Below are 22,665 nucleotides of genomic sequence, written 5' to 3'. Positions count from 1 at the left end.
ATCGTTGACGAAAAATTTACGGGGGCCCCAGAGCGGCTGGGGGAGTGGCCACCGGGGACCAAACAAAATTTTTCCGTAAAAGTCTAGTAGACCAACATACCATAAAAATTTCTTCATCCTCGGTGCCACGGTTCAGGTAGTTATTTAGGAAAAACTGCATTTTTTTGGGTTTGGGTTTGGGGGGGCCCAGCGCGGGGGGGGAGTGGCCCCCAGGGACCAAACGAAATTTTTCCTTAGAAGTCTAGTGGGGCTACATGCCCACCAAATTTCATGTTCCCCGGTGCTTCGGTGTCCCTGGTATCGTTGACGAAAAATTTACGGGGGCCTCAGCGCGGGGGGGGGGAGTGGCCCCCGGGGACCAAACGAAATTTTTCCGTAAAAGTCTAGTAGACCAACATACCATAAAAATTTCTTCATCCTCGGTGCCACGCTTCAGGTAGTTATTTAGGAAAAACTGCATTTTTTGGGGTTTGGGGGGGCCCAGCGCGGGGGGGGAGTGGCCCCCGGGGACCAAACGAAATTTTTCCGTAGAAGTCTAGTGGGGCTACATGCCCACCAAATTTCATGTTCCCCGGTGCTTCGGTGTCCCTGGTATCATTGACGAAAAATTTACGGGGGCCTCAGCGCGGGGGGGGGAGTGGCCCCCGGGGACCAAACGAAATTTTTCCGTAAAAGTCTAGTAGACCAACATACCATAAAAATTTCTTCATCCTCGGTGCCACGCTTCAGGTAGTTATTTAGGAAAAACTGCATTTTTTGGGGTTTGGGGGGGCCCAGCGCGGGGGGGGAGTGGCCCCCGGGGACCAAACGAAATTTTTCCGTAGAAGTCTAGTGGGGCTACATGCCCACCAAATTTCATGTTCCCCGGTGTTTCGGTGTCCCTGGTATCGTTGACGAAAAATTTACGGGGGCCCCAGCGCGGGGGGGGAAGTGGCCCCCGGGGACCAAACGAAATTTTTCCTTAGAAGTCTAGTGGGGCTACATGCCCACCAAATTTCATGTTCCCCGGTGCTTCGGTGTCCCTGGTATCGTTGACGAAAAATTCAGTAAGGTGACGGGAAAAAAAAAAAAAAAAAACTTTGACAATCCCTATATGACCGCTTTCGCTAGCTACGCTAGCGGCGGTCATAATAAGGTCATTAATTCTCTTGTCACAATTATCTTTTAATTCCCATTTTGATGTATGTGTTAGTTCTTTGATTTATTACAGTTATTGCATTAAATTGCTAATAATATTAATGATATTCTAAATGTTTAATGTTACTGAAGTATTAAAGTGACCGTTATGTGACTTAATGGGACTTATATGTCCAGTTAAAGACCAGTTAAAGAGAATGACTGTCCATCATTCATTGAAAACGCACATAGTGTCCTGTTTTTTCCACATCACAAACCTAACAACAAATTTTCAGGTCATCGACTTTTACTTTAGACAATGTCCCCTTACTAGCAACCTCTCGCTAAAATTTCACTGGGCGGTTTATTGCTCCAGAGCAGTTCTGCACGTTGGTTGGCATAATTTTATGGTCCAGCAAAGCCCTTTTCCAAGCATGACTAGAAATAGCACCGAGGTAATGAAATCATCACCTGAAACAGTATCCAGCCTGCAGTTGACTCTCCCTGTAGTGGTTAATGGCTGTTTGAATGGCTGTATTGCACGTGGAGGCCTCGTAAAGTGGGCTCTTCAGGGACCAGACGTGCAAACTGAGCTCTGTGAAATAATATATGCAGGCTAAAAGGCTGGTAATTGTGAAAGTTAAGCAGACAAATTAATGCGCTATTAATCAACACATCTCCTGAAAGCATATCAATTTTTTGCATGTCTCTGTGTTAGTTTATCGAAAGCCATTGCAATAAAACAACAGTCAGGAAGAAATCTAGGGCTCGTTTAGCACTGTTATTGGGGAAAACAGAAAGGATGAAATGAGCTGAAATTGGCTTAATCAAATCCTAAATCCTAAACTTTTTTATTTTGTAAATTAATGGTCATCTACAGTATTTTTTAAATAGTATATGCTGGGTTAAAATGGCATTTATTGTTACCAATATTACACTGAATGCTTCTATTGAGTAAGCTTTGAGCTTTTGTTTAGTTTTTTGCTCTCTCATTTGTAAAATGTTTCCTTTGTTACAGATTATAAACCTCAGTGCTTTTCATAGAAAAGCAAATACATTCTTGAAAATGAAATTCATTTTCTCCAGTCAAGCAACAATCACATCAGCCCTGTCTCTGATACTCTCCTCACAAAAATCAAAATATTAATTTTACCCTCTCTAAATTAGATCCAGCTGCACTTGATATTAAATATTCCGTCAAACGGCCAACTATTCTCTTGATTTATCAGACTGGTCGATGCCGTCTGAGTGGCGAGGCCACATTAAGGTCTTTTTCAATGCCGGCGACAACTTAATTGTATACTGACATACTGACATAAAATAGATTTTGACTTGAAATGGACATGTAGCAGGTTCTCTGTCGACTGACAACTTTTATTTGAAATGAGCCTGTTAAAAATAAATGCTGACTGCTTATATTCTGTTTAAATTAAGTCTGCATTGTAACTTTTGGTCACACTGGGTTTGTTCTCATTCTTTTCACAGTATATTTGTATTGTACTAAATGTTTGTGTGTCTCTTTATACAGTATGTTTCTTCCATTTCCCTGACAGGTGTCTGTATAATTTCTGTGAGCATGGCAGCCAGTGTTCCCAGACGTGGTCTTCTTTCACCTGTGACTGCACTGGTACAGGATACAGTGGAGCTACGTGCCATAACTGTAGGTCTGCACAATGGATTCCTACATTTCAAACACACTGTCTATTTATTATGTGAGATTTAATGTTCACACAACATTTCTGGGAAGTTTTTATTTACAACACCTATCTTTTTTAAACTAAATAGTAACAATTAGTGGGTCACATATCAAAGTTTCCTTTGGGTATTTGAATTAGAGCTTATGCTTTGAAAACATGCACACGATCCAGAAATTAACATGACATATATGGACATTATCAAATACACTGTATTTGAAGATCCCTGTTTTTCCTCAAAGTCTGTTTTTAACAGGAATCATCTTTAGATAATGTCTGTTAAAAGTGCATACATCTAGACAGCACAGAAGATTCAAACAATAGTCTTGATCTTGTTTATTAAATGTTTCAGGTGCTTTAATGAAATCTTTTGTTCTCTGTTTGCGTTCCTAGCCGTCCATGAAGCTTCATGTGAACACTACAGGCTTGCAGGAAGCACTTCTGGATATTTCTCTGTAGATCCTGATGGAAGTGGCCCTCTTAATCCCATTCAGGTCTACTGCAATATTACAGGTCAGTTATTCCTGTCCTCACCCCATCTCAAATGTTTTATTTGACAAAACTGTTATATATTTCCCACGTGTTTTACAAGCACTATATACATTATAAAGAGGGTTTGAAATTAACACCCGCCAACCCACCAAATACAGGTGAAAATCAGGTGATACCCGGTTAATTAATCAGATTAATACACTCGGGTGACAGGCGGGTAATACACTAGTACGCTAGCCAATTTGGTGGCTTATGATTCAAAGATTATGCCCTCGAACCAGGAGTTTCCAACATTAGCAAAATAAACTGTAAAGAGGGTCACACTCTGGACAAGAAGCAACATGTCTTTAAAACATTAAATTACATTATCAACAGCTTGGGACAAATATTTGTGACTAGGCTGGAAGATTGTGCATTTTTTCAGTATTCTGGCTTGAAAAATCCAGAATTTCATATGAAATATGATAATATACATTTTATGTTTACACAGTTGTTTTTTCAAACACTTAACCCTCTACCGCACGCATTATGATAGACCAATAGAAAAAAATATTTGACTCTTATTCTTTTGTTAGAATGGCTTAACTTGAAGAAAAACTTGAAAAAAACTTGGAAAAAATATTATTTTAAGGTACTTTATGATATATTGCCATACAACAACATACAATAGTGGAAATTATTTGGAAAAAAAATTTGCTATTTAAATGTTTTTTTGTTTTTTTTATAAAACACTGAACAATATTATAAACACAACACTTTTGTTTTTGCCCCCATTTTTCATGAGCTGAACTCAAAGATCTAAGACATTTTCTATGTACACAAAAGGTCTATTTCTCTCAAATATTGTTCACAAATCTGTCTAAATCTGTGTTAGTGAGCACTTCTCCTTTGCTGAGATAATCCATCCACCTCACAGGTGTGGCATATCAAGATACTGATTAGACGGCATGATTATTGCACAGGTGTGCCTTAGGCTGACCACAATAAAAGGCCACTCTAAAATGTGCAGTTTTATCACACAGCAGTTTTATCACACATCACACAATGCCACAGATGTCGCAAGTTTTGAGGGAGCGTGCAATTGGCATGCTGACTGCAGGAATGTCCACCAGAGCTGTTGCCCGTGAATTGAATGTTCATTTCTCTACCATAAGCCGTCTCCAAAGGCGTTTCAGAGAATTTGGCAGTACATCTAACCGGCCTCACAACCGCAGACCATGTGTAACCACACCAGCCCAGGACCTCCACATCCTGCATCTTCACCTCCAAGATCGTCTGAGACCAGCCACCCGGACAGCTGCTGCAACAAACAGTTTGCATAACCAAAGAATTTCTGCACAAACTGTCAGAAACCGTCTCAGGGAAGCTCATCTGCATGCTCGTCGTCCTCATTGGGATCTCGACCTGACTGCAGTTCGTCTTTGTAACCGACTCGAGTGGGCAAATGCTCACATTCGATGGCATCTGGCACTTTGGAGAGGTGTTCTCTTCACGGATGAATCCCGGTGTTCACTGTACATGACAGATGGCAGAAAGCATGTATGGCGTTGTGTGGGTGAGCAGTTTGCTGATGTCAACGTTGTGGATCGAGTGGCCCATGGTAGCAGTGGGGTTATGGTATGGGCAGGCGTATTTTTTGGACAACAAACACAGGTGCATTTTATTGATGGCATTTTGAATGCACAGAGCTACCGTGATGAGATCCTGAGGCCCATTGTTGTGCCATTCATCTACGACCATCACCTCATGTTGCAGCATGATAATGCATGTCCCCATGTTGCAAGGATCTGTGCACAATTCATGGAAGCTGAAACCATGCCAATATCCAGCAACTTCGCACAGCCATTGAAGAGGAGTGGACCAACATTCTACAGGCCACAATCAACAATGAACCCCACCTGGTTTCGGACCCCCAATACATTAAAACTGCACATTTTAGAGTGGCCTTTTATTGTGGTCAGCCTAAGGCACACCTGTGCAATAATCATGTTGTCTAATCAGCAATTTTGACATGCCACACCAGTGAGGTGGATGGATTATCTCGGCAAAGGAGAAGTGCTCACTAACACAGATTTAGACAGATCTGTGAACAATATTTGAGAGTAATAGGCCTTTTGTGTACATAGAATAAGTCTTAGATCTTTGAGTTCAGCTCATGAAAAATGGGGGCAAAAACAAAAGTGTTGCGTTTATAATTTTGTTCAGTGTACAAATGCCTTGGCAGTCCTTACACAGACATTTGATCAATTGAGGGAGCGTGTTTCATAAAAACTAATTTCATTAAAAAAAAATTTGAGTGGTGAATATGTCATCATAACTTAACTGAGGTGATGTTTCCGATTTTTTTTTTTTTTTGTGTATATGATATGGACTGGTCCTTGTTTGTTACTGACATTTTAATTTGCTTTCTGCAGCTACCGACAAGAGATGGCAGTCTGTCAGAAATCGCGCCACAGAAAAAAACTGCATGTCATGTGACTTAACCAAAGCACATTATTGGCTAAACTAAGGTCTTCTCATTCCAACAAAAAACATGCGAATGTTTTCTTAAAGAGATAGTGGCAAGGAAATGAACAAAGAGTATGTTGCCATATGGCAACACCATGCGGTAGAGGGTTAAATTCAAACTCATTGTTGAAGTGAGCTTTCTGTATATTCACTACTGCCTTGAACTTCAGAAGACAAATAGCCTACTGAATGACTCGTCCTGTGTTTGTATTGAATGGATGTCAAGGGAAGAGAGGCTTTAATACACAGTGAATTCAGTTCACTGACTTTTGTGAGGAAACTGCTGCTGATCACTTTATGAAATGACAGCCTGTCAAGGCTAATCTTTTGCTATTAAAGATTAATTCTGGAGTGAGCTGTATTTGGAAAATACAATGAAAAATGCGGTTTTATAAGAGAAGTCACTGAGAATTTAGTTTTTATTTCTATTTTATATTATTTGTATGGGTTCTGCAAACAAAGATTGGATGTTGTAAAACTGCAAGCCATTCAAGGATTCAGAATTCCTATATTTAAATCTAAGCAGTAATTTTGATAATATGGTTTATTTCTGAAATTTTTGTTTTGTTTAGCATAAGTTTTGAATGGCCGGTAACTTAATAATTTATTAGCCAAATTCCCTTATTATGAAATAAAATAAATTAAATTTTAATCACATACAACATAAAATACACCCCAAACTTGATATAGTATACAGTTTTACTAAATGCTAAGGGTACCACAACAATATGCTTAAAGGTACAATATGTAACTTTTTTGCTTTAAAAATAGCAAAAATCAATATATCTATGTTATATATATATTTTAGTTGTGTACTTACATTATCCCGACTGTTTCCAACAACTTTCAAAGCAGGAGAAATTTGTAATTTAATTCAAAGACACTTCACGTTTCTTTATTTCCGTTTTGACGCCATCAATGTCGTCATATCCGCGTTCTCCCTGGTTTCCGCTCGTACTGCTATAGCAACCAGAGCCCTCTGATAGTAACCAAGGCGACAGACGTGGACAACTGTGTAGTTCGCAATGTCTATTTGCACGCTGTTGTTGTTTTGTTCAAACATTATGGACCATGGCAAGTAGACTTAGAATCAATATCAGCGCGGTGTTTTCGAGATGCTGAGAGCTCCACGTCCGAGACTTCGACCGCTCCTACATGTACTTTATTAAACAGGTGAGCACATTTACATAAAAACTAATTCATGTTATATAGTTCAACAATGATAAAATGTTAGAATATGATCTGTATGTTATTCTAATGTTGATCTATCTTACTGCTAGTCTCATACAGACAAACTAACACAGAATAACATAAATTTAAACACATTCAAATGCAGTTTAGTGTGATAGTGTAGTGTTAGACCAAGTGAAACAGCGCTGCGTTACCTCACAAGTTTAATTTGTCTAATAAACTGACCTGTGAGTAGTAATTCTGCACTTGCGTGTAGTTCGGTAGAATGAAATGTCCATATTCCTTTTATATCCGCGGGACTCGCGTCGCGTGTGGAGCTGATAGCTGTCTCTTAGCAATCCCGACCTGCTTCATATCACAGTCATGATAAAAACATCTATGTATTTACTCATCCATAAACATTATTAGATTGGTCGGCTTGACGTTGACGACAAGATCCATAATTCTTAGCAAATGTTGCGTCATCAAACTACGCCTTTGTTACTGTAAGAGGTTAGCGACCCCTAGCGGCTAAAAAAATTACATAGTGTACATTTAAAACGGCACGATTTTCAAAACGATCCCCATTCACACAGATCCGCAAAAATGACTAAAGCGCTGCATTCTGCTGCCAGGCCATTAGATGGCGATGAATCGCTATAGATTAATCACGTAATGTGCATGACATCATTGTTTTCAGAGATTTGCGGTTTTGAGGTTTTCAAAAACTTGCACTTTGAAACCCGTTTTCAAAAGTTTGCGCTTTCAGGCACCCAAAACGCCAGATGTCATTTAAATGAACGGCCAAAACACATAAAAAGTTTGACGTTTTTAATTGAAAACTGTGTTTTGTAAACAGCCCCTCAATGCTTCTTCAAGATTTGAACTTGAGACTACTAAGACATTACCAATAATCTTTTGAATAATTTCTCTGCATCTTTGAGTATTTTATTATATATTTTTGTTTTATTTTAACTGATTATATTTTGTGTGTGTGTGTGTGTGTGTGTGTGTCTGTATCATGTATTTAAGTATATATGAATAAATTATTATTATTTATAAACCGAATCATTATTCTGTGATACTTGTACATTTTACACTCACCTAAAGGATTATTAGGAACACCATACTAATACTGTGTTTGACCCCCTTTCGCCTTCAGAACTGCCTTAATTCTACGTGGCATTGATTCAACAAGGTGCTGAAAGCATTCTTTAGAAATGTTGGCCCATATTGATAGGATAGCATCTTGCAGGTGATGGAGATTTGTGGTGTGCACATCCAGGGCACGAAGCTCCCGTTCCACCACATCCCAAAGATGCTCTATTGGGTTGAGATCTGGTGACTGTGGGGGCCATTTTATTACAGTGAACTCATTGTCATGTTCAAGAAACCAATTTGAAATGATTCGAGCTTTGTGACATGGTGCATTATCCTGCTGGAAGTAGCCATCAGAGGATGGGTACATGGTGGTCATAAAGGGATGGACATGGTCAGAAACAATGATCAGGTAGGCCGTGGCATTTAAACGATGCCCAATTGGCACTAAGGGGCCTAAAGTGTGCCAAGAAAACATCCCCCACACCATTACACATTTTTCCAGTCTTCAACTGTCCAATTTTGGTGAGCTCGTGCAAATTGTAGCCTCTTTTTCCTATTTGTAGTGGAGATGAGTGGTACCCGGTGGGGTCTTCTGCTGTTGTAGCCCATCCGCCTCAAGGTTGTGCGTGTTGTGGCTTCACAAATACTTTGCTGCATACCTCGGTTATAACGAGTGGTTATTTCAGTCAAAGTTGCTCTTCTATCAGCTTGAATCAGTCGGCCCATTCTCCTCTGACCTCTAGCATCAACAAGGCATTTTCGCCCACAGGACTGCCACATACTGGATGTTTTTCCCTTTTCACACCATTCTTTGTAAACCCTAGAAATGGTTGTGCGTGAAAATCCCAGTAACTGAGCAGATTGTGAAATACTCAGACCGGCTTGTCTGGCACCAACAACCATGCCACGCTCAAAATTGCTTAAATCACCTTTCTTTCCCATTCTGACATTCAGTTTGGAGTTCAGGAGATTGTCTTGACCAGGACCACACCCCTAAATGCATTGAAGCAACTGCCATGTGATTGGTTGATTAGATAATTGCATTAATGAGAAATTGAACAGGTGTTCCTAATAATCCTTTAGGTGAGTGTATATCACTGCATTTGTTGGAAAGACACTAGGGGCCAGATTTACTAAACGGCAACTTAGCAGGAGACAGATGGGAGTGGAAAGGTCTGTGGGTGATCTACTGACAATGCACTAATTAAAGAGCACAGACACAGCAGCTCATTTCCATTAATCGCTACCATGTACACACCTTTTCATTGCTGAGATTTCACTACATTAAAATCCTAACAGTAGTTTTTTAACGCCGGAAGAGGGTTTGTGCTGGCACAACGTATTAGTACATTTGGCCCTATATCTCCTATTTTTTAAATTGTATATAAATAAACACAAATTTGTTTTGTCAAATTTTGCAGGGAACAAAGTGTGGACGGTGGTTCGTCACAACAGCTCGAATGCAGTCAGAGTACGAGGCTCTACACAGCAGAAGCCACATGTCGAATGGTTCAATTATAGCGCCTCATCTGAACAGCTGAAGGCCCTGGTGTCTCTGTCAGAACACTGTGAGCAGAGAGTCACCTACCACTGTAGAAGGTCACGGCTCTTTAACCCCTGGGGTAAGTGCTGGTTTTAGTCTCTCAGGCCCTGTTTATACCTGGCATTAAGATGTGTTTTGGTCGATCGGACCACAAGTAGATGAGGGAAACACATTCCCGGTTACACCTGGTGTTTTAATCCGTCTCTTTTGTCCACTTTCAACCACTTCTGTCCTGATTTCTTCAAGGTGAGGGTCTATGGTCGGGTAAATTATTTTTTCCCCAAATCTTTCAATGTAATCGACAAAATAAGCTCGTGCAATTTACATATGAACGCGCCCCGAGATGACGGAAAACATACAGAGAGCATCAGCTTTTGTTTCTGCTCTGACAGCTGCAAGACCACAACGAACGCAGTGAGTGTGTGTTAGAAATCAGTAATAGTGAGAGAACGTTGTGCTTGGTACGTTTTCGTCTTCAAACCAAACTTTGGTCTTCAACCAACAAAGTTTAAATCCTGCCTGACTAGCACGCTTCCCAAAATGTTCATGCGTTAGGTCAGTAGGTGGAGAGTAGGCAGTCTTTTGTGGCTGTTCAAACACATTCGACCACATGAGGGTCGAAACCATGAAAGTAATCCGGTCAAATGTGGTTTCGACTACCTCTGGAAGTGGTCGAAAGTGGACAAGCTCAAAAAGTTTTAGACCCTGTTTACTTTTGTATTTAGCGTCGTCCACTTGTGATCCGATCGACCAAAACACATCTTAATACGAGGTGTAAACAGGGCCTCAATGTTTCAGTATGCATCAATGTTGTTGAAAGAACAATCAGTGCTAGATATAATAGATTGATTTTGTCAGTTACTTTAGCTGAAGCTAATAGCAATAATGTTTCTTTCCTCTCTTTATTCTTTCTGAATTATGATGTAACATGAATCAAAATTAGACATGCCACTCTTGAAGAGAATTTTGCATGAATACATTTTGGTCTGTCAAAGCATCATGAGAAAATAAAAGTGCATGACTTGATAATATTGGCATGCAAAAATGCTTCATTAGCATCTCACCAAACGTATGTGAGAGAGGTCATAATGGTCATCCAGTGTCTGCAGGGAGGAAGAGAGAGATTTTGGAAAGCTGTTATTTCAGATTGGGCAGCTCTTAAAGGGAGTCTTGTGCAGTTTTCCTCAGTTAATGAAAAATTGATGCATCTCAGTTCCCCTGAGACAGATATCATATCACTGCAGACTATAAACAAGAATATTATTCCCTACCTATTGTATCATAAAATAGATGTTTTTTTTCTTTCTTCTGGTCCAGCTGTCTTGAATGAAAAGCATAATTTGTTTTATTGCATTTTGAAATATTAGTTTTCTCTCTGTCCCTCTCTTGCTATTAAAAGTGTGATATCTTAGTTACAAGTCAGCTAAGTAGGCAAATGCCTAAGTAACGCAAGTTACTTTCTTTTCCCATTTATTGACTGACAGCTCTCCAATCCCCATGTTGAGAGAAATCGGGAGTAAGTGTAGAGGCATTTGGTTCGCTGTGTAAACATTATGGCTATTGTAGTTCTAGACTAAATATAGACTAAAAGCAAAAATTACTTCACATTTGTGTTTCAATGTTTTATTTTTAATTGCTAAAGTAAGAGTGTTGCACTTTCTTCTCCTGCGTCATATTCTTCTGCAATCCAGAATGGTAGCACAGCAGAAAGGTTTGTTTGAGCTGTGGCCTCTACTGTACAGGCGTAAATTTTCACTTCTGGTGTGAAAGGGCCTTTACATTTGCCAGAAATATAACTTTTGTTTTGTTTGATATTAAAAACAAACAAACAAGCAAGCCCAGCTCAGGTGAAAAAAAGTAAAGCATCACTTTCCATAAAGAGTAAGTAAGTAATGCAATTAGTTACTTTTTTAGATAGCAACGCAATATTGTAACACGTTACTTTTAAAATGAACTTTCCCCAGCACTTATTTACATATGTGAAGAATAAAAAAAACACTTTAAATTAAACTGAAATGGATAATTATATGAGTTGAACATTCCGTTTAAATATTTCTTAACAGATACAAAAAAAGATTGAATTTTAAAGATGTAATAGAGTTATGTTGGAGGTATTATTATTAGTAGTACAGTAGTAGTGTATTTCATGATGAAAATGCTCTGTTTGATATCTAAATTACATATAGCAGTAAAATATTAATGTTAAAGGCTTAAAAATACAATTTCTTGTTTTCTGTCATATTTGTTTAACACATTTAAAATATTTATTTTGAGGGTTGTTGTCTTGACAAAGGTTTTCATTTCATTTTAGTGGAGTGGGTGAATTATTATGGTGTAACATAATTATCGTGGCATAATATCGTGGGAGTGTTTCTCACTCGCATTCAGGAGGCAGGTCTCAATAAATTTGATCAAATGCTGAAATGTACATGAGATAGCCCAGAAGTAGTTTTATTTAAGTAACAGATGTCTTGTAGTTCATAAGCTAGCAGAGAATGAAAGAATATCCATATATTTATTTTCAGCCTGGCAGTCATCCCAGTCTGAAACTATAATTATTGCCCAGATTAAATTCCACTTGGCATTAATATGCAGTGCAGACCAAAGATTTATTGGAAGTCATTATTACAGTACCACACCTTATCACAAGTGTTCTGATTTAGTGTGCTAAATTAAACTGTCAGTTTAAAGATCTGTCAGTTCTTCCAAGTCTATACTCTTTTTTTCTTTTTTCTTTTTAACACAAATGGGGTATCATATTCCCCAGTCACTGTTATCAAGTAATTATTGTCACTTTTACTGCCACCTTTCCTCTCAGTTTTAACAAATGTGTTTCCATTTTAATTTCTGCATGTGTGGACTACAGTAGGGAAGATCATACATAATTGGTTTTGTTTTTTTGGCTATGTCAATAAAATGTATAACATAATTAAGTCATGTGATGTTACATGTATAATGCCTAGGCTGCATAGGCTAGTTGTAAGTGGGGTAACAGTAAGTAAAAAACACTATAATGTCAATGTGTGAATTGGTCAATTGCATATGAAATTGTCTCTATAGCCCACGTTATTATTTAACACGCTAAAAAAAAGTTTTGTTTTGTCCTTGTGTTTTAATATTTGTGCCTATTACCGAAAATATGCATGAAACTGTCTATAATTTTGGGAGGAGGTAGAGGACTGAATTATACAGGTCTTAAATGGAAACAATGAGTTTGTTGTGCATTAATTAAATATTGATGTTACATTTTTTGAGCCTTACATTTATACAGGTTCTCTATTACTTGAATAAATCTGGTGTTGTTGCAGATGGTACCCCTCTGTCCTGGTGGGTGGACCGCAGAGGAGAGAAGAGGACCTACTGGGGTGGATTCCAGCCAGGGGTGCAGCAGTGCTCCTGCGGTCTGGAAGAGAACTGTGTCGACATGAACTACTTTTGCAACTGTGATGCAGACAGAGTGTCATGGTAACAAGGCAAATGCAACTCATTATGTCTGTTAGATTACAGAGATGATGGACCTTACTTTTACTAACACTAGGTCTCATTCACTGATAATTGCGCACAAGATGCGCAATTATGTGCACAGACAAAGCTCAAAACCTGATGAAAAACAGTAAACACCTTTTATATAAGCCTTGACTACTTTTATTTAGAATTGATGCCAGATCCGTGTTTTTTTTTTTTACTCTGAAATAAGACTTATTTTTGGGTCACTAATTTATTACATTTATTAATTATTATATAAATATTATATTTTAAATATATATATTTTTTAAGTTTTACTTATTTGTTTAAACTATAGTAAAACAGTAATATTGGGAATTGTTGTTTTCAATTTTAATATATTTTAAAATGTTATTTATGTGATGCAAAGCTGAATTTTCAGCATCATTACTCCAGTCTTCAGTGTCACATGATCCTTCAGAAATCATTCTAATATGCTGATTTGATGCTCAAGAAACGGTTTTATTTTTATTATCTCATTTGAAAAGTTAGCAATTGTACTGCTAAATATTTTTGTAGACACTGTGATACATTTTTTCAGGATTCTTTGGTGACTAGAAGATTCAAAAGAACGGCATTTATTTAAAATCTGTATACATTCTTTACTGACACGTTTGATCAATTTAATGCATCCTTGCTAAATAAAAGTATTAATTTCTCTCAAAAAATATAATCTTACCTACCCCAAAATTTTGAACAGTAGTGTATATCTAATATATCCATGATTCATATTAGTTTATTCTAAAATGCATCATAAATATAGAGTAGATTGATGATTTTTGCATGCTTTCTGCATTAAACATTTTACCCACAAGTATATGCATAGGCTACCGTATGAAGGATAAGTGAATGCGAACCATTGACTATTTGTGTGCAGTCTTTTTTTTTTCTTTTTTTTTAAATGCTGTCTCTTTGGACTTGTTGCCTTATGCATCTATTGATAGGACTGTTTTGAATTTGTGCTTTTGTTTACAGGGAGAATGACACTGGTGTCCTCTCATATAAGGAGCACTTGCCAGTGCAGGAGATTGTGATTGGAGATACTTACAGACTAGGCTCTGAAGCCATGTATGTCGTAGGACCCCTGCAGTGCTCTGGTGACAGTACGTGAACTGAACTGATCTGTTCTGCTGTTGTCGAACATGACAGGGTTTGATGTTTGAAAGAGAATAAGAGGAAAAGAAAAAGAAAGAAAAGAAAAAGAAAAAAGTCAACAGATAGCAGATAATGCTATGTATAAAAGGAATAGGTAAAGGACCAGACTATCAAATATATGACACATATCTGTCTTCCTCCCTGTTAGAGTCCCTGTGGAATGCTGTATCTTTTTATCAAGCGGCTTCAAGTCTGCAGTTCCCAGCTCTTCAGGCAGAGCTTTCCCTCGATGTCTCCTTCTACTTCAAGACTGCTTCCCCGTCTGGGATCTTCCTGGAAAACATGGGCATTCAAGACTTTATCAGGGTTGAGCTGAGCTGTGAGTCCCATTATCATACATCTTTAAGACTGTAGAAATATCATACTAAGGTTTCTGTTTTAGAAATCTAATTGCACAAATAATTTAAAGGGGTCATGAACTGCATTATTTAATTATTTTATAATGTTTCCTTGGGTGCACTTATAATGTTAGTATGATTTTTAATTTAGAAAAATCAAAAACTGTCATAATTTAGAAATAAAAGGCATTTTTCCTACCCTGATTTTAGCCTTTGATTTAAACACTCTGTTTGAAGGGACGTGTCTGTCACTGAGACTTCAGTGTAAACGCCCACTGCTGTGATTGGCTAACATCTGTGTTAGTACATGTGGAACTCTCGAAAACTTTAGGCACATTTTTACTATTACAGCTCTCAAAGTTAACTAATCAAGATAAGTGTTGATTACAGCATTATATTTAGATCTATAGCATTATATTTAGTTCATGGCATGAAAGGTTGCAGTGATGAGCATGTAGCCGATCACAGACATGTTGAGCGCATGAATGCAGTGATCTCGTCTTTGCAAGTCAATTTCTGCACACTAACTAATGCTTTCATCATAACTAAGTGCAAACACGATGTAAATAAAAGATTTATTGAATGTAACAGGAGTTTTGGCGAGAGTCCAGAATTCAGTCACTGATAAACTCGCTTTGTTTGATTGACAGCTCCAGCGATTGTAACAGGAGCGTTTCTTTGATCATTTTCTATATATTATTTAATCACAGTTTAAATAACAGATTATTTTCATCCTACTAATAGAAACAATGTGAAGTTGACCGTTTAGTCACTGGTTTTACAAACGATTTTGAGACAAAGAACATCTGACTGTACATGTATCAGAAATCACTGGTCACTGATCAGGTCTTAGAATTAACTCAGTTACTTACATATTGGCATTACTGTCGAGTCCATATCGTAAAAGTCTGTTTGAAAACATTACTGTCGAGTCCATATCGTAAAAGTCTGTTGTCTGGCGGACATCTCCACATGGATGAAGGAGCATCACCTGCAGCTCAACCTGGCAAAGACTGAGCTTCTCGTCCTCCCCGCCAATCCATCTCTACAGCACAACTTCACTATCCAGCTAGAATCATCATCAATCACCCCATCAAGGTCGGTCAGAAATCTTGGAGTAACGCTTGATGACCAGCTGACCTTCACAGATCACATTTCAAAGACAGCTCGATCATGCAGGTTTGCACTGCACAACATCAGGAAGATCAGGCCTTTCCTAACTGAGCATGCAACACAACTTCTCGTCCAGGCCCTGGTCATTTCTAGGCTTGACTACTGCAATGCTCTTCTGGCCGGACTTCCAGCATGTGCAACCAAACCTCTACAGATGATCCAGAATGCTGCAGCTCGTCTTGTCTTCAACGAGCCCAAGAGGGCCCACGTCACTCCTCTGTTAATCTCTCTGCACTGGCTACCTCTCGCTGCTCGCATCAAGTTCAAGGCATTGACGCTCGCTTACAGATCTACCACAGGCTCAGCTCCCTCCTACTTTCACTCACTACTACAAGCCTACATCCCTACCAGAAGCCTACGATCGGTCAACGAGCGACGTCTCGTGGTTCCATCACAGAGAGCCACAAAATCTCTTTCCAGAACATTCTCATTCACAGTTCCATGCTGGTGGAACGCTCTCCCCGCCCTCATCCGGAATGCAGAATCCCTGACAACCTTCAAAAGACAGCTGAAAACCCATCTCTTCCGTGAGCACTTAACCGCATGAAAAAAAAAAAAAAAAAAAAAAAAAAAAAACCTCCCCTTTCCTCTAAAACCTCACTTATCGGGCTTATACTACTCTGAATAATGCCTGAACTTCGTATCTTGAGCACTTCCTGCGTTGTTTTTGTTTTTTCCTCTTCATGACGACTCGCTTAATCTAGTCCTAATTTGTAAGTCGCTTTGGATAAAAGCGTCTGCTAAATGACTAAATGTAAATGTGAAAAGCCTGTGCCACAATTGCGACTACCAAAGAATACACAGTGAAATGTACCGAATAAAAATAAATAATGCTCAACTGAGACATTCACATTGTTGAAAGTAAATAACCACATTCCTAGCATTAGGATCCTTTAGGTCCTAATTGGATTTTTAGTCCAGTGATCCCCTGATCGCTCTTCCCTCCTCGTCATCTCACTAACACGAAAGTTGAGATGATGAAGTAGGTGTTGATCTTCTGCAAAGGCGGTCTTTCACCTATGACGTCATAAAAAGCGCACATTTCAAAACTAGTAGTCGTTCTCTTGGCTTGGTTTCAATAAAAGCTGTTTTTGAACTAACAAGGAAGTTTGCAGTTCTGAAACTTACAGGATTTTTTTTACAGTATGATGACCTCGATATGTCAAAAGAAAATTGGATTTCTCAATTCATGAGAAATTCATCCCCTTTAATATAACACATAAATCTAAAATAGAAGAAATTTAGATTAAAGGGTTAGTTCACCACAAAAATACAATTCTGTCATCATTTACTCACCATTATGTTATTCCACACCCGTTAGACTTGCGTTCATCTTTGGAACACAAATTAAAATATTTTGAAAAAGATCTGAGCCGCTCTGTACTCTCCATTGACAGCTATACAACTGACACTTTTACGCTTCAAAAAGTGCATAAAGAGATCGTAAAAGTAATCCATATGAATTGAGTGGTTTAGTCCAAATTTTCTGAAGAGACACGATCACTTTATATGATGAACAGATTAAATGTAGGCTTTTATTTACATATAAGCATTGATCAGCGAACATAAACAGAAGCTCATCTGAACCTGCTTGACATACAACCTCATTGGTTCTTGCAGAAGCTCAAACGTGCTGCATAACACACGAGAATGAACCTCATTGGTTCTCGCACATCAAGTAAATATGCTTGAGCTTCCTTTCATCATTAATGATGTGTGTGTTGATGAATGTTTATCTGTAAATAAAAGCCTAAATTAAATCTGTTCAGCGTATAAAGTGTCTTTTCAGAAAATTTGGACTAAACCGCTCAATACAAATGGATTAGTTTTCCGATCTCTTTATGAACTTGATGTCAAAGTGGTAGTTGCATAGCTGTCAATGGAGGGACAGAAATGTGAGAGGAAGCGGGGCCTTGAACTATTATTGGCTGATTTTATCCATAATGCATAAAATAATGTTAATTTATTCAAATTAAATTGTTAAAAATGTATTAATGTACTGTTATTCAAAGGTTTGAGGTTGGTACAGTTTTTCAATAAATATTTATACTTATTATTTCAAAAGAACAGAATTTAAAATAGACAGTCTGTGTAATATTAAAAATCCTTTGATAAATTTAATGCATTTTTGCTTAATAAGTGTTAATTAAAATCAAGCTAACCAAGGTTTTTAGGATTACTAAAGATACAGGAAGGTCAGTGTGATCAAGGTTGGTGCTAAACTCTGCAGGAAAGCGGATCTCGAGGGCCAGGGTTGAGAATCCCGGCAGATTTTGCTTTATTGTTAGCGATTTTAGAAGTGTTATTTATTCTACTTGTTCAGACTGCTTTCAAATCCTCATGTTCCTGTGCACCCAGCTCCCTCAGCTGTGACTTTCTCCTTTAATACGGGCGACGGGCCAGTAGTCCTGACCGTAAAATCTCCTGTCCCGCTGAACGACAGGCAGTGGCATTGGGTTCGAGCCGAACGCAATGTGAAAGAGTCCTGCCTGCAGGTCGACCAGCTGCCCCTGCGGATCACAGAAACACCACCTGACGGACACCTTCGCCTTCAGCTTGGAAACCAGCTGTTTGTTGGTAAAACTGACCTTTTGAAAGTGCATTACAGAAAGAAAGGAGCTGTATTCGTTTGTTACTCTTCATTCAGTCCAGTAGTAGTTGTCATTTCATGCATCTGCCTCTGAAAAGAATGTCTGATTACTCTTTTTTTTTTTTTTTTCATAATTTCCTCTCTCATCTCTCAGGGGGCACAGCCACAAGACAAAGGGGCTTTCTCGGATGTATTCGGGCATTAAACATGAATGGGGTGAATTTTGACATGGAGGAACGGGCCAAAGTGACACCAGGAGTGAGTTCAGGGTGTGCGGGACACTGCAGCAGCTCAGCTCGGCTCTGCCACAATCGGGGGAAATGCATTGAGAAGAGCAGCGGTTACATGTGCGACTGCACTCACTCCGCTTACGGCGGACCCTCTTGCACAGAAGGTAATATTCCAAATTGAACTAGTGATGTCAATAAATGAAACCTTTCATAACCGTTAAATCAAAACACAGAAAATGACAATTAGCTAGAAGAAAAAAGGAAAGCACTTTTCAAAATAACTAATAACATGCTTAATTTGATAGAATCTACTTTTTGCTATGACTTGGTGAGTACCAAATAAACATAATCAAATAAATAAATGAATGAAATATGAAATGCATTTCCTTTTTAATAATCAGATGCAAGCTAACAATTAAAACCCTGGAATTGTTTTTGCAGACAGTCATTATGCAATAATGAATACTTCCAACAGCATAATCTTTATCTCAGACATGATGAAACTGCCATGTAATATGATACATGAATTCATGGATGACTTGGTGACGTCTATGTATTTGCATAAAATACTGTAAAAATAATTGCTCCATATGTCAGTGGGCAAAAGCGCTGCCAGTCGCTGAATAACTGGGCTCTATCGAAGGCTGTGTGATGCTGGATTGAAGAGCTTTGATGTTGCCTGTATGAGCAGTGAAGCACAGAAGTCTTGGAGGCGTACGTGTTGAGTGGGATTTTTGAACATCTTGATGTACAGAATTTGAAACAAAGCTATTTTTTACATAAGTATCCAACAGTTCACAGAAAAGCTGCCCTTCCATTAGTACAGAACAACAAAGCAATATTGGCTTATCTTAACCTTGCTAGGTTTGAATTGGCCATTGTTCTAGTGTGGGTGGAATGTTCTAGCTTCTTGTTAATGAAAGTTATGATATACTGGCAGACGTACTTGAAAACATACCTTTTCAGAAATGTAGTTATAAAAGGTTTTATAATGTAATCTTGGTTGTATAATCTCTGTCAGTAAATAAGAGGGGAAAATCCACACATTTGTATTCATGAAGACATCAGAAAGTCGGATGTGCGTTCTTTAGTTGGATCTGATCAAAGGCGCCGAGGACGAGATGAGAAAGTCTGACTGTTCTGTTCTCTTGTCTGATAGTCTGTGTCTAATAGTGCTCGTCACTGTGATGATGCACATTGTTCAAAAACAGAAAACATGGTTATTAATGCCAAAGTATTTCTTCTGATTCTTGCTGCCATAGTCATTTTATGATAAGTGGAATATTTAATATCTGGAATGTTTAATTTTTTTTGTGTTAAATATACTTTGAGTCCTACTTTCTTTCTTTATGTTCCTTCTTTCTTTCTTTCTTTCTTTCTTTCTTTCTTTCTTTCTTTCTTTCTTTCTTTCTTTCTTTCTTTCTTTCTGCTTTTTCTTTTTTCTTACTTTCTTTTCTTTCTGTCTGTCTTTCTTTTTTTCTTTCTTTCTCTTTTTCTTTCTGTCTCTGTCTGTCATCATATTATGGGGAAAAAGTGAGTTGTTAATGGCCTTTCATATTGAGTTTGAAGCTGTACAGACTTTTTTTTTTTTTACTTTTCAGACAAGGAATTATCAAGCCAACATTCAGAGTTTGTCTTGACATACCCCCTGTTTAATGTGTTTAAACAAAACTTGAAGGAAATCAGGTGCAGTCTGATTTATAGCCAGTGACAATATCCATCTGGTGTTTTTGTGTCCACAGAGGTGTCCATGTCCTTTGAAAGAGGAGCGTCGGTCACCTACATATTTCAGGAGCCATTCTCTGTCATTCAGAACAGGTCGGCCACAGTGTTGCCTGTCCTCTCTCAGTACAGCAAGACCAGAGACAACATGGCACTGAGTTTCCAGACCACTCAGAGTCCTGCCCTGCTGCTCACAGTCAACACTCTCAGTCAGCAGTATGTAGCCATCATCTTAGCACGCAACGGTGAGACGGCTGTGCAAACCTTTATCATACAGTACATCATATTAGTTTATGAAAGGTTTATATGTCTATAATAGAGATATTGCAGTATTAAATTAATTACTCGTGTCCCCTATTATCTGGGTACTGTACTACGAGATTGAATTTAAAGAAACATAAAAATTTATAGTTCTCTGATTGTGTTCTTCTCTAATTAGATTTAGGCCACACGGCTGTTGATTAATCCTGCTGAATTGGTTCTTTAACTGTCAGTTTTACAGCCTTGTAGATCACTGGAAGGTGTACGAATCATATTAACAGTAAATCTAGCCTAACTAGATCAGGCTTTTTCACATAACCAAAGCTTCTAATTTCATGCTGTTCTTCAAGGTCACATTAAAACTCCTAACAAGATAGTTCACTCATCTATCACAATGAAAAGTCTGCCGTCATTTATTCGTTCTCATGTCGTTTCAAACCCATATGACATTCTTTCGTCAAGCTCCAGCAATGACAAAAGCACCATAACTATATGTTTTTATTGTTAACTAAATATAAAACTATACAAAATATTAGATGAAAATAAAGCTGAAGTACTGAAATTACTAAAACTGAAATAAAAGTAAATTAAAGCTAATCATAAAATAAAATGACAAACTAAACTAAAACTTTTGAAACCATAATTTGAATAAATGAAAACTGAAAATGTAAATTTAAAAGCTTGTTCAAAACATTAATAAACTCTATAATATAAAACTCAAATATATCATAACAATAGTCCAAATTACTTATTTTATATTCCAAGTCTTCCTAAGTCATATAATAGTTTTATAGATAAATTATGAGAACATTTGTCATCAATGACACCTTGATGCTCCACATTTGAATATATAAAAACATGAAACGTAACTAACATGAAACTAAATATTTAAATTTCCAAAAATGTTATGATATGAGACGATTTATGATTTACAATGCTTTTATGAGACTTTTTTGTCCTTTTGGTCACCATTCATTTTCATTGTGTGGAAAAGAGCAGAATCCCACTAAACTAAGTTGTGTGTTCCATGGAAGAGGCAGTAAAATGCCGAAAGAGCTATTATTTTAAGATCAGTCATGCCTTCACCCAGCTTACCAAAATATGGATTTTTATTGTGCAACACTCATTCCTACATAATAGTACCACCCACATTCTTTTTGTGCTAAATCCAATCACAATGCTTTTTAGAATTATTGACATAAAAGTGTTAAGTGCAGTAATCTTTGGCACATAAAGAAAGTCAAGAGATGTCTACAGAGATATAACTGTACCAACTTTGTGAGGGAATCTCAGCACCGACCTGCACCCTGACCCTTTATGTGCACTATATGTGTGTAGGAGGGACAAATAAATGTGTATTGACAAATTCAATACAGAGTAAAAAGGGCTAGAGGCTGCCAGGGAATTAATATTTATAAAGCTTAAAGAGCAGCTGCTAAGGTAGCTGCCTGCGTAGTCTATATATAAATACATTGTCTTATAGACTTACTGTATGCAAGACTCTTCTTGGGAGCTGGAGCTGTAAAGTCCATATGCTGATCTCTGTAAGAACGCTACAGGATGACTCACTATTATATTGGAACATACATAATTCACCATGACTGGAGTTACATGGTTTAAATTTTTGCTTGACTAATCCAAGTACCAACTGGATAATAAAATGGATTTTTACAATGATTTACAACCTGCTCACAACAAAATCATTCATCTCTGACTAGAGCGCTAAGTAACTTTTGCCAAATATGCTAATGCATCTGTTCCTCTTAGGGAGTTTACAAATCTGGTACCAACTGCATAAGGAGAAGAGACCGGATGTGTTCAGCCCCATCCTGAGCAGCCTGGCAGACGGACGACTGCATAGAGTTCACATCCAGCGGGAGGGAAAGGACGTGTTTGTTCAGGTGTTATATTTCACTGCATACCTATGGTTAGCAAATGTAGGAACACAAAAGTCTTTGCATAACAGTCAATGCACAAAGCTGTACTGGTGAAATGCAGTCAATATACATAGTTCTGTAGGACATTGCTTTTTGATTCATCTATACTGTAGCTCTTAGAAAATGATTTT

At 38.0% G+C, this 22,665-nt stretch overlaps 1 protein-coding gene across 1 annotated transcript in view; it reads left to right on the top strand.

Annotated features, from left to right (window-relative positions):
- The window catches only part of cntnap5a (contactin associated protein family member 5a), an 87,871-nt gene that overhangs the window by 59,669 nt on the left and 5,537 nt on the right, over positions 1-22,665 (top strand). The window contains exons 11-20 of the mRNA XM_079881324.1: positions 2,670-2,776; positions 3,204-3,323; positions 9,503-9,703; positions 12,933-13,089; positions 14,104-14,231; positions 14,432-14,602; positions 18,153-18,371; positions 18,539-18,778; positions 20,357-20,581; positions 22,365-22,498. Coding sequence (XP_079737450.1) covers positions 2,670-2,776; positions 3,204-3,323; positions 9,503-9,703; positions 12,933-13,089; positions 14,104-14,231; positions 14,432-14,602; positions 18,153-18,371; positions 18,539-18,778; positions 20,357-20,581; positions 22,365-22,498 — 1,702 coding nt within the window. The remainder of the gene's footprint in view (positions 1-2,669; positions 2,777-3,203; positions 3,324-9,502; positions 9,704-12,932; positions 13,090-14,103; positions 14,232-14,431; positions 14,603-18,152; positions 18,372-18,538; positions 18,779-20,356; positions 20,582-22,364; positions 22,499-22,665) is intronic.

This window comes from Squalius cephalus (genome assembly GCF_949319135.1).
Source record: "Squalius cephalus genome assembly, chromosome: 9".
NCBI lineage: Eukaryota > Metazoa > Chordata > Actinopteri > Cypriniformes > Leuciscidae > Squalius > Squalius cephalus.
Note: the sequence above shows the minus strand (reverse complement) of the source record. Positions and strands in the feature narration are given on the sequence as shown.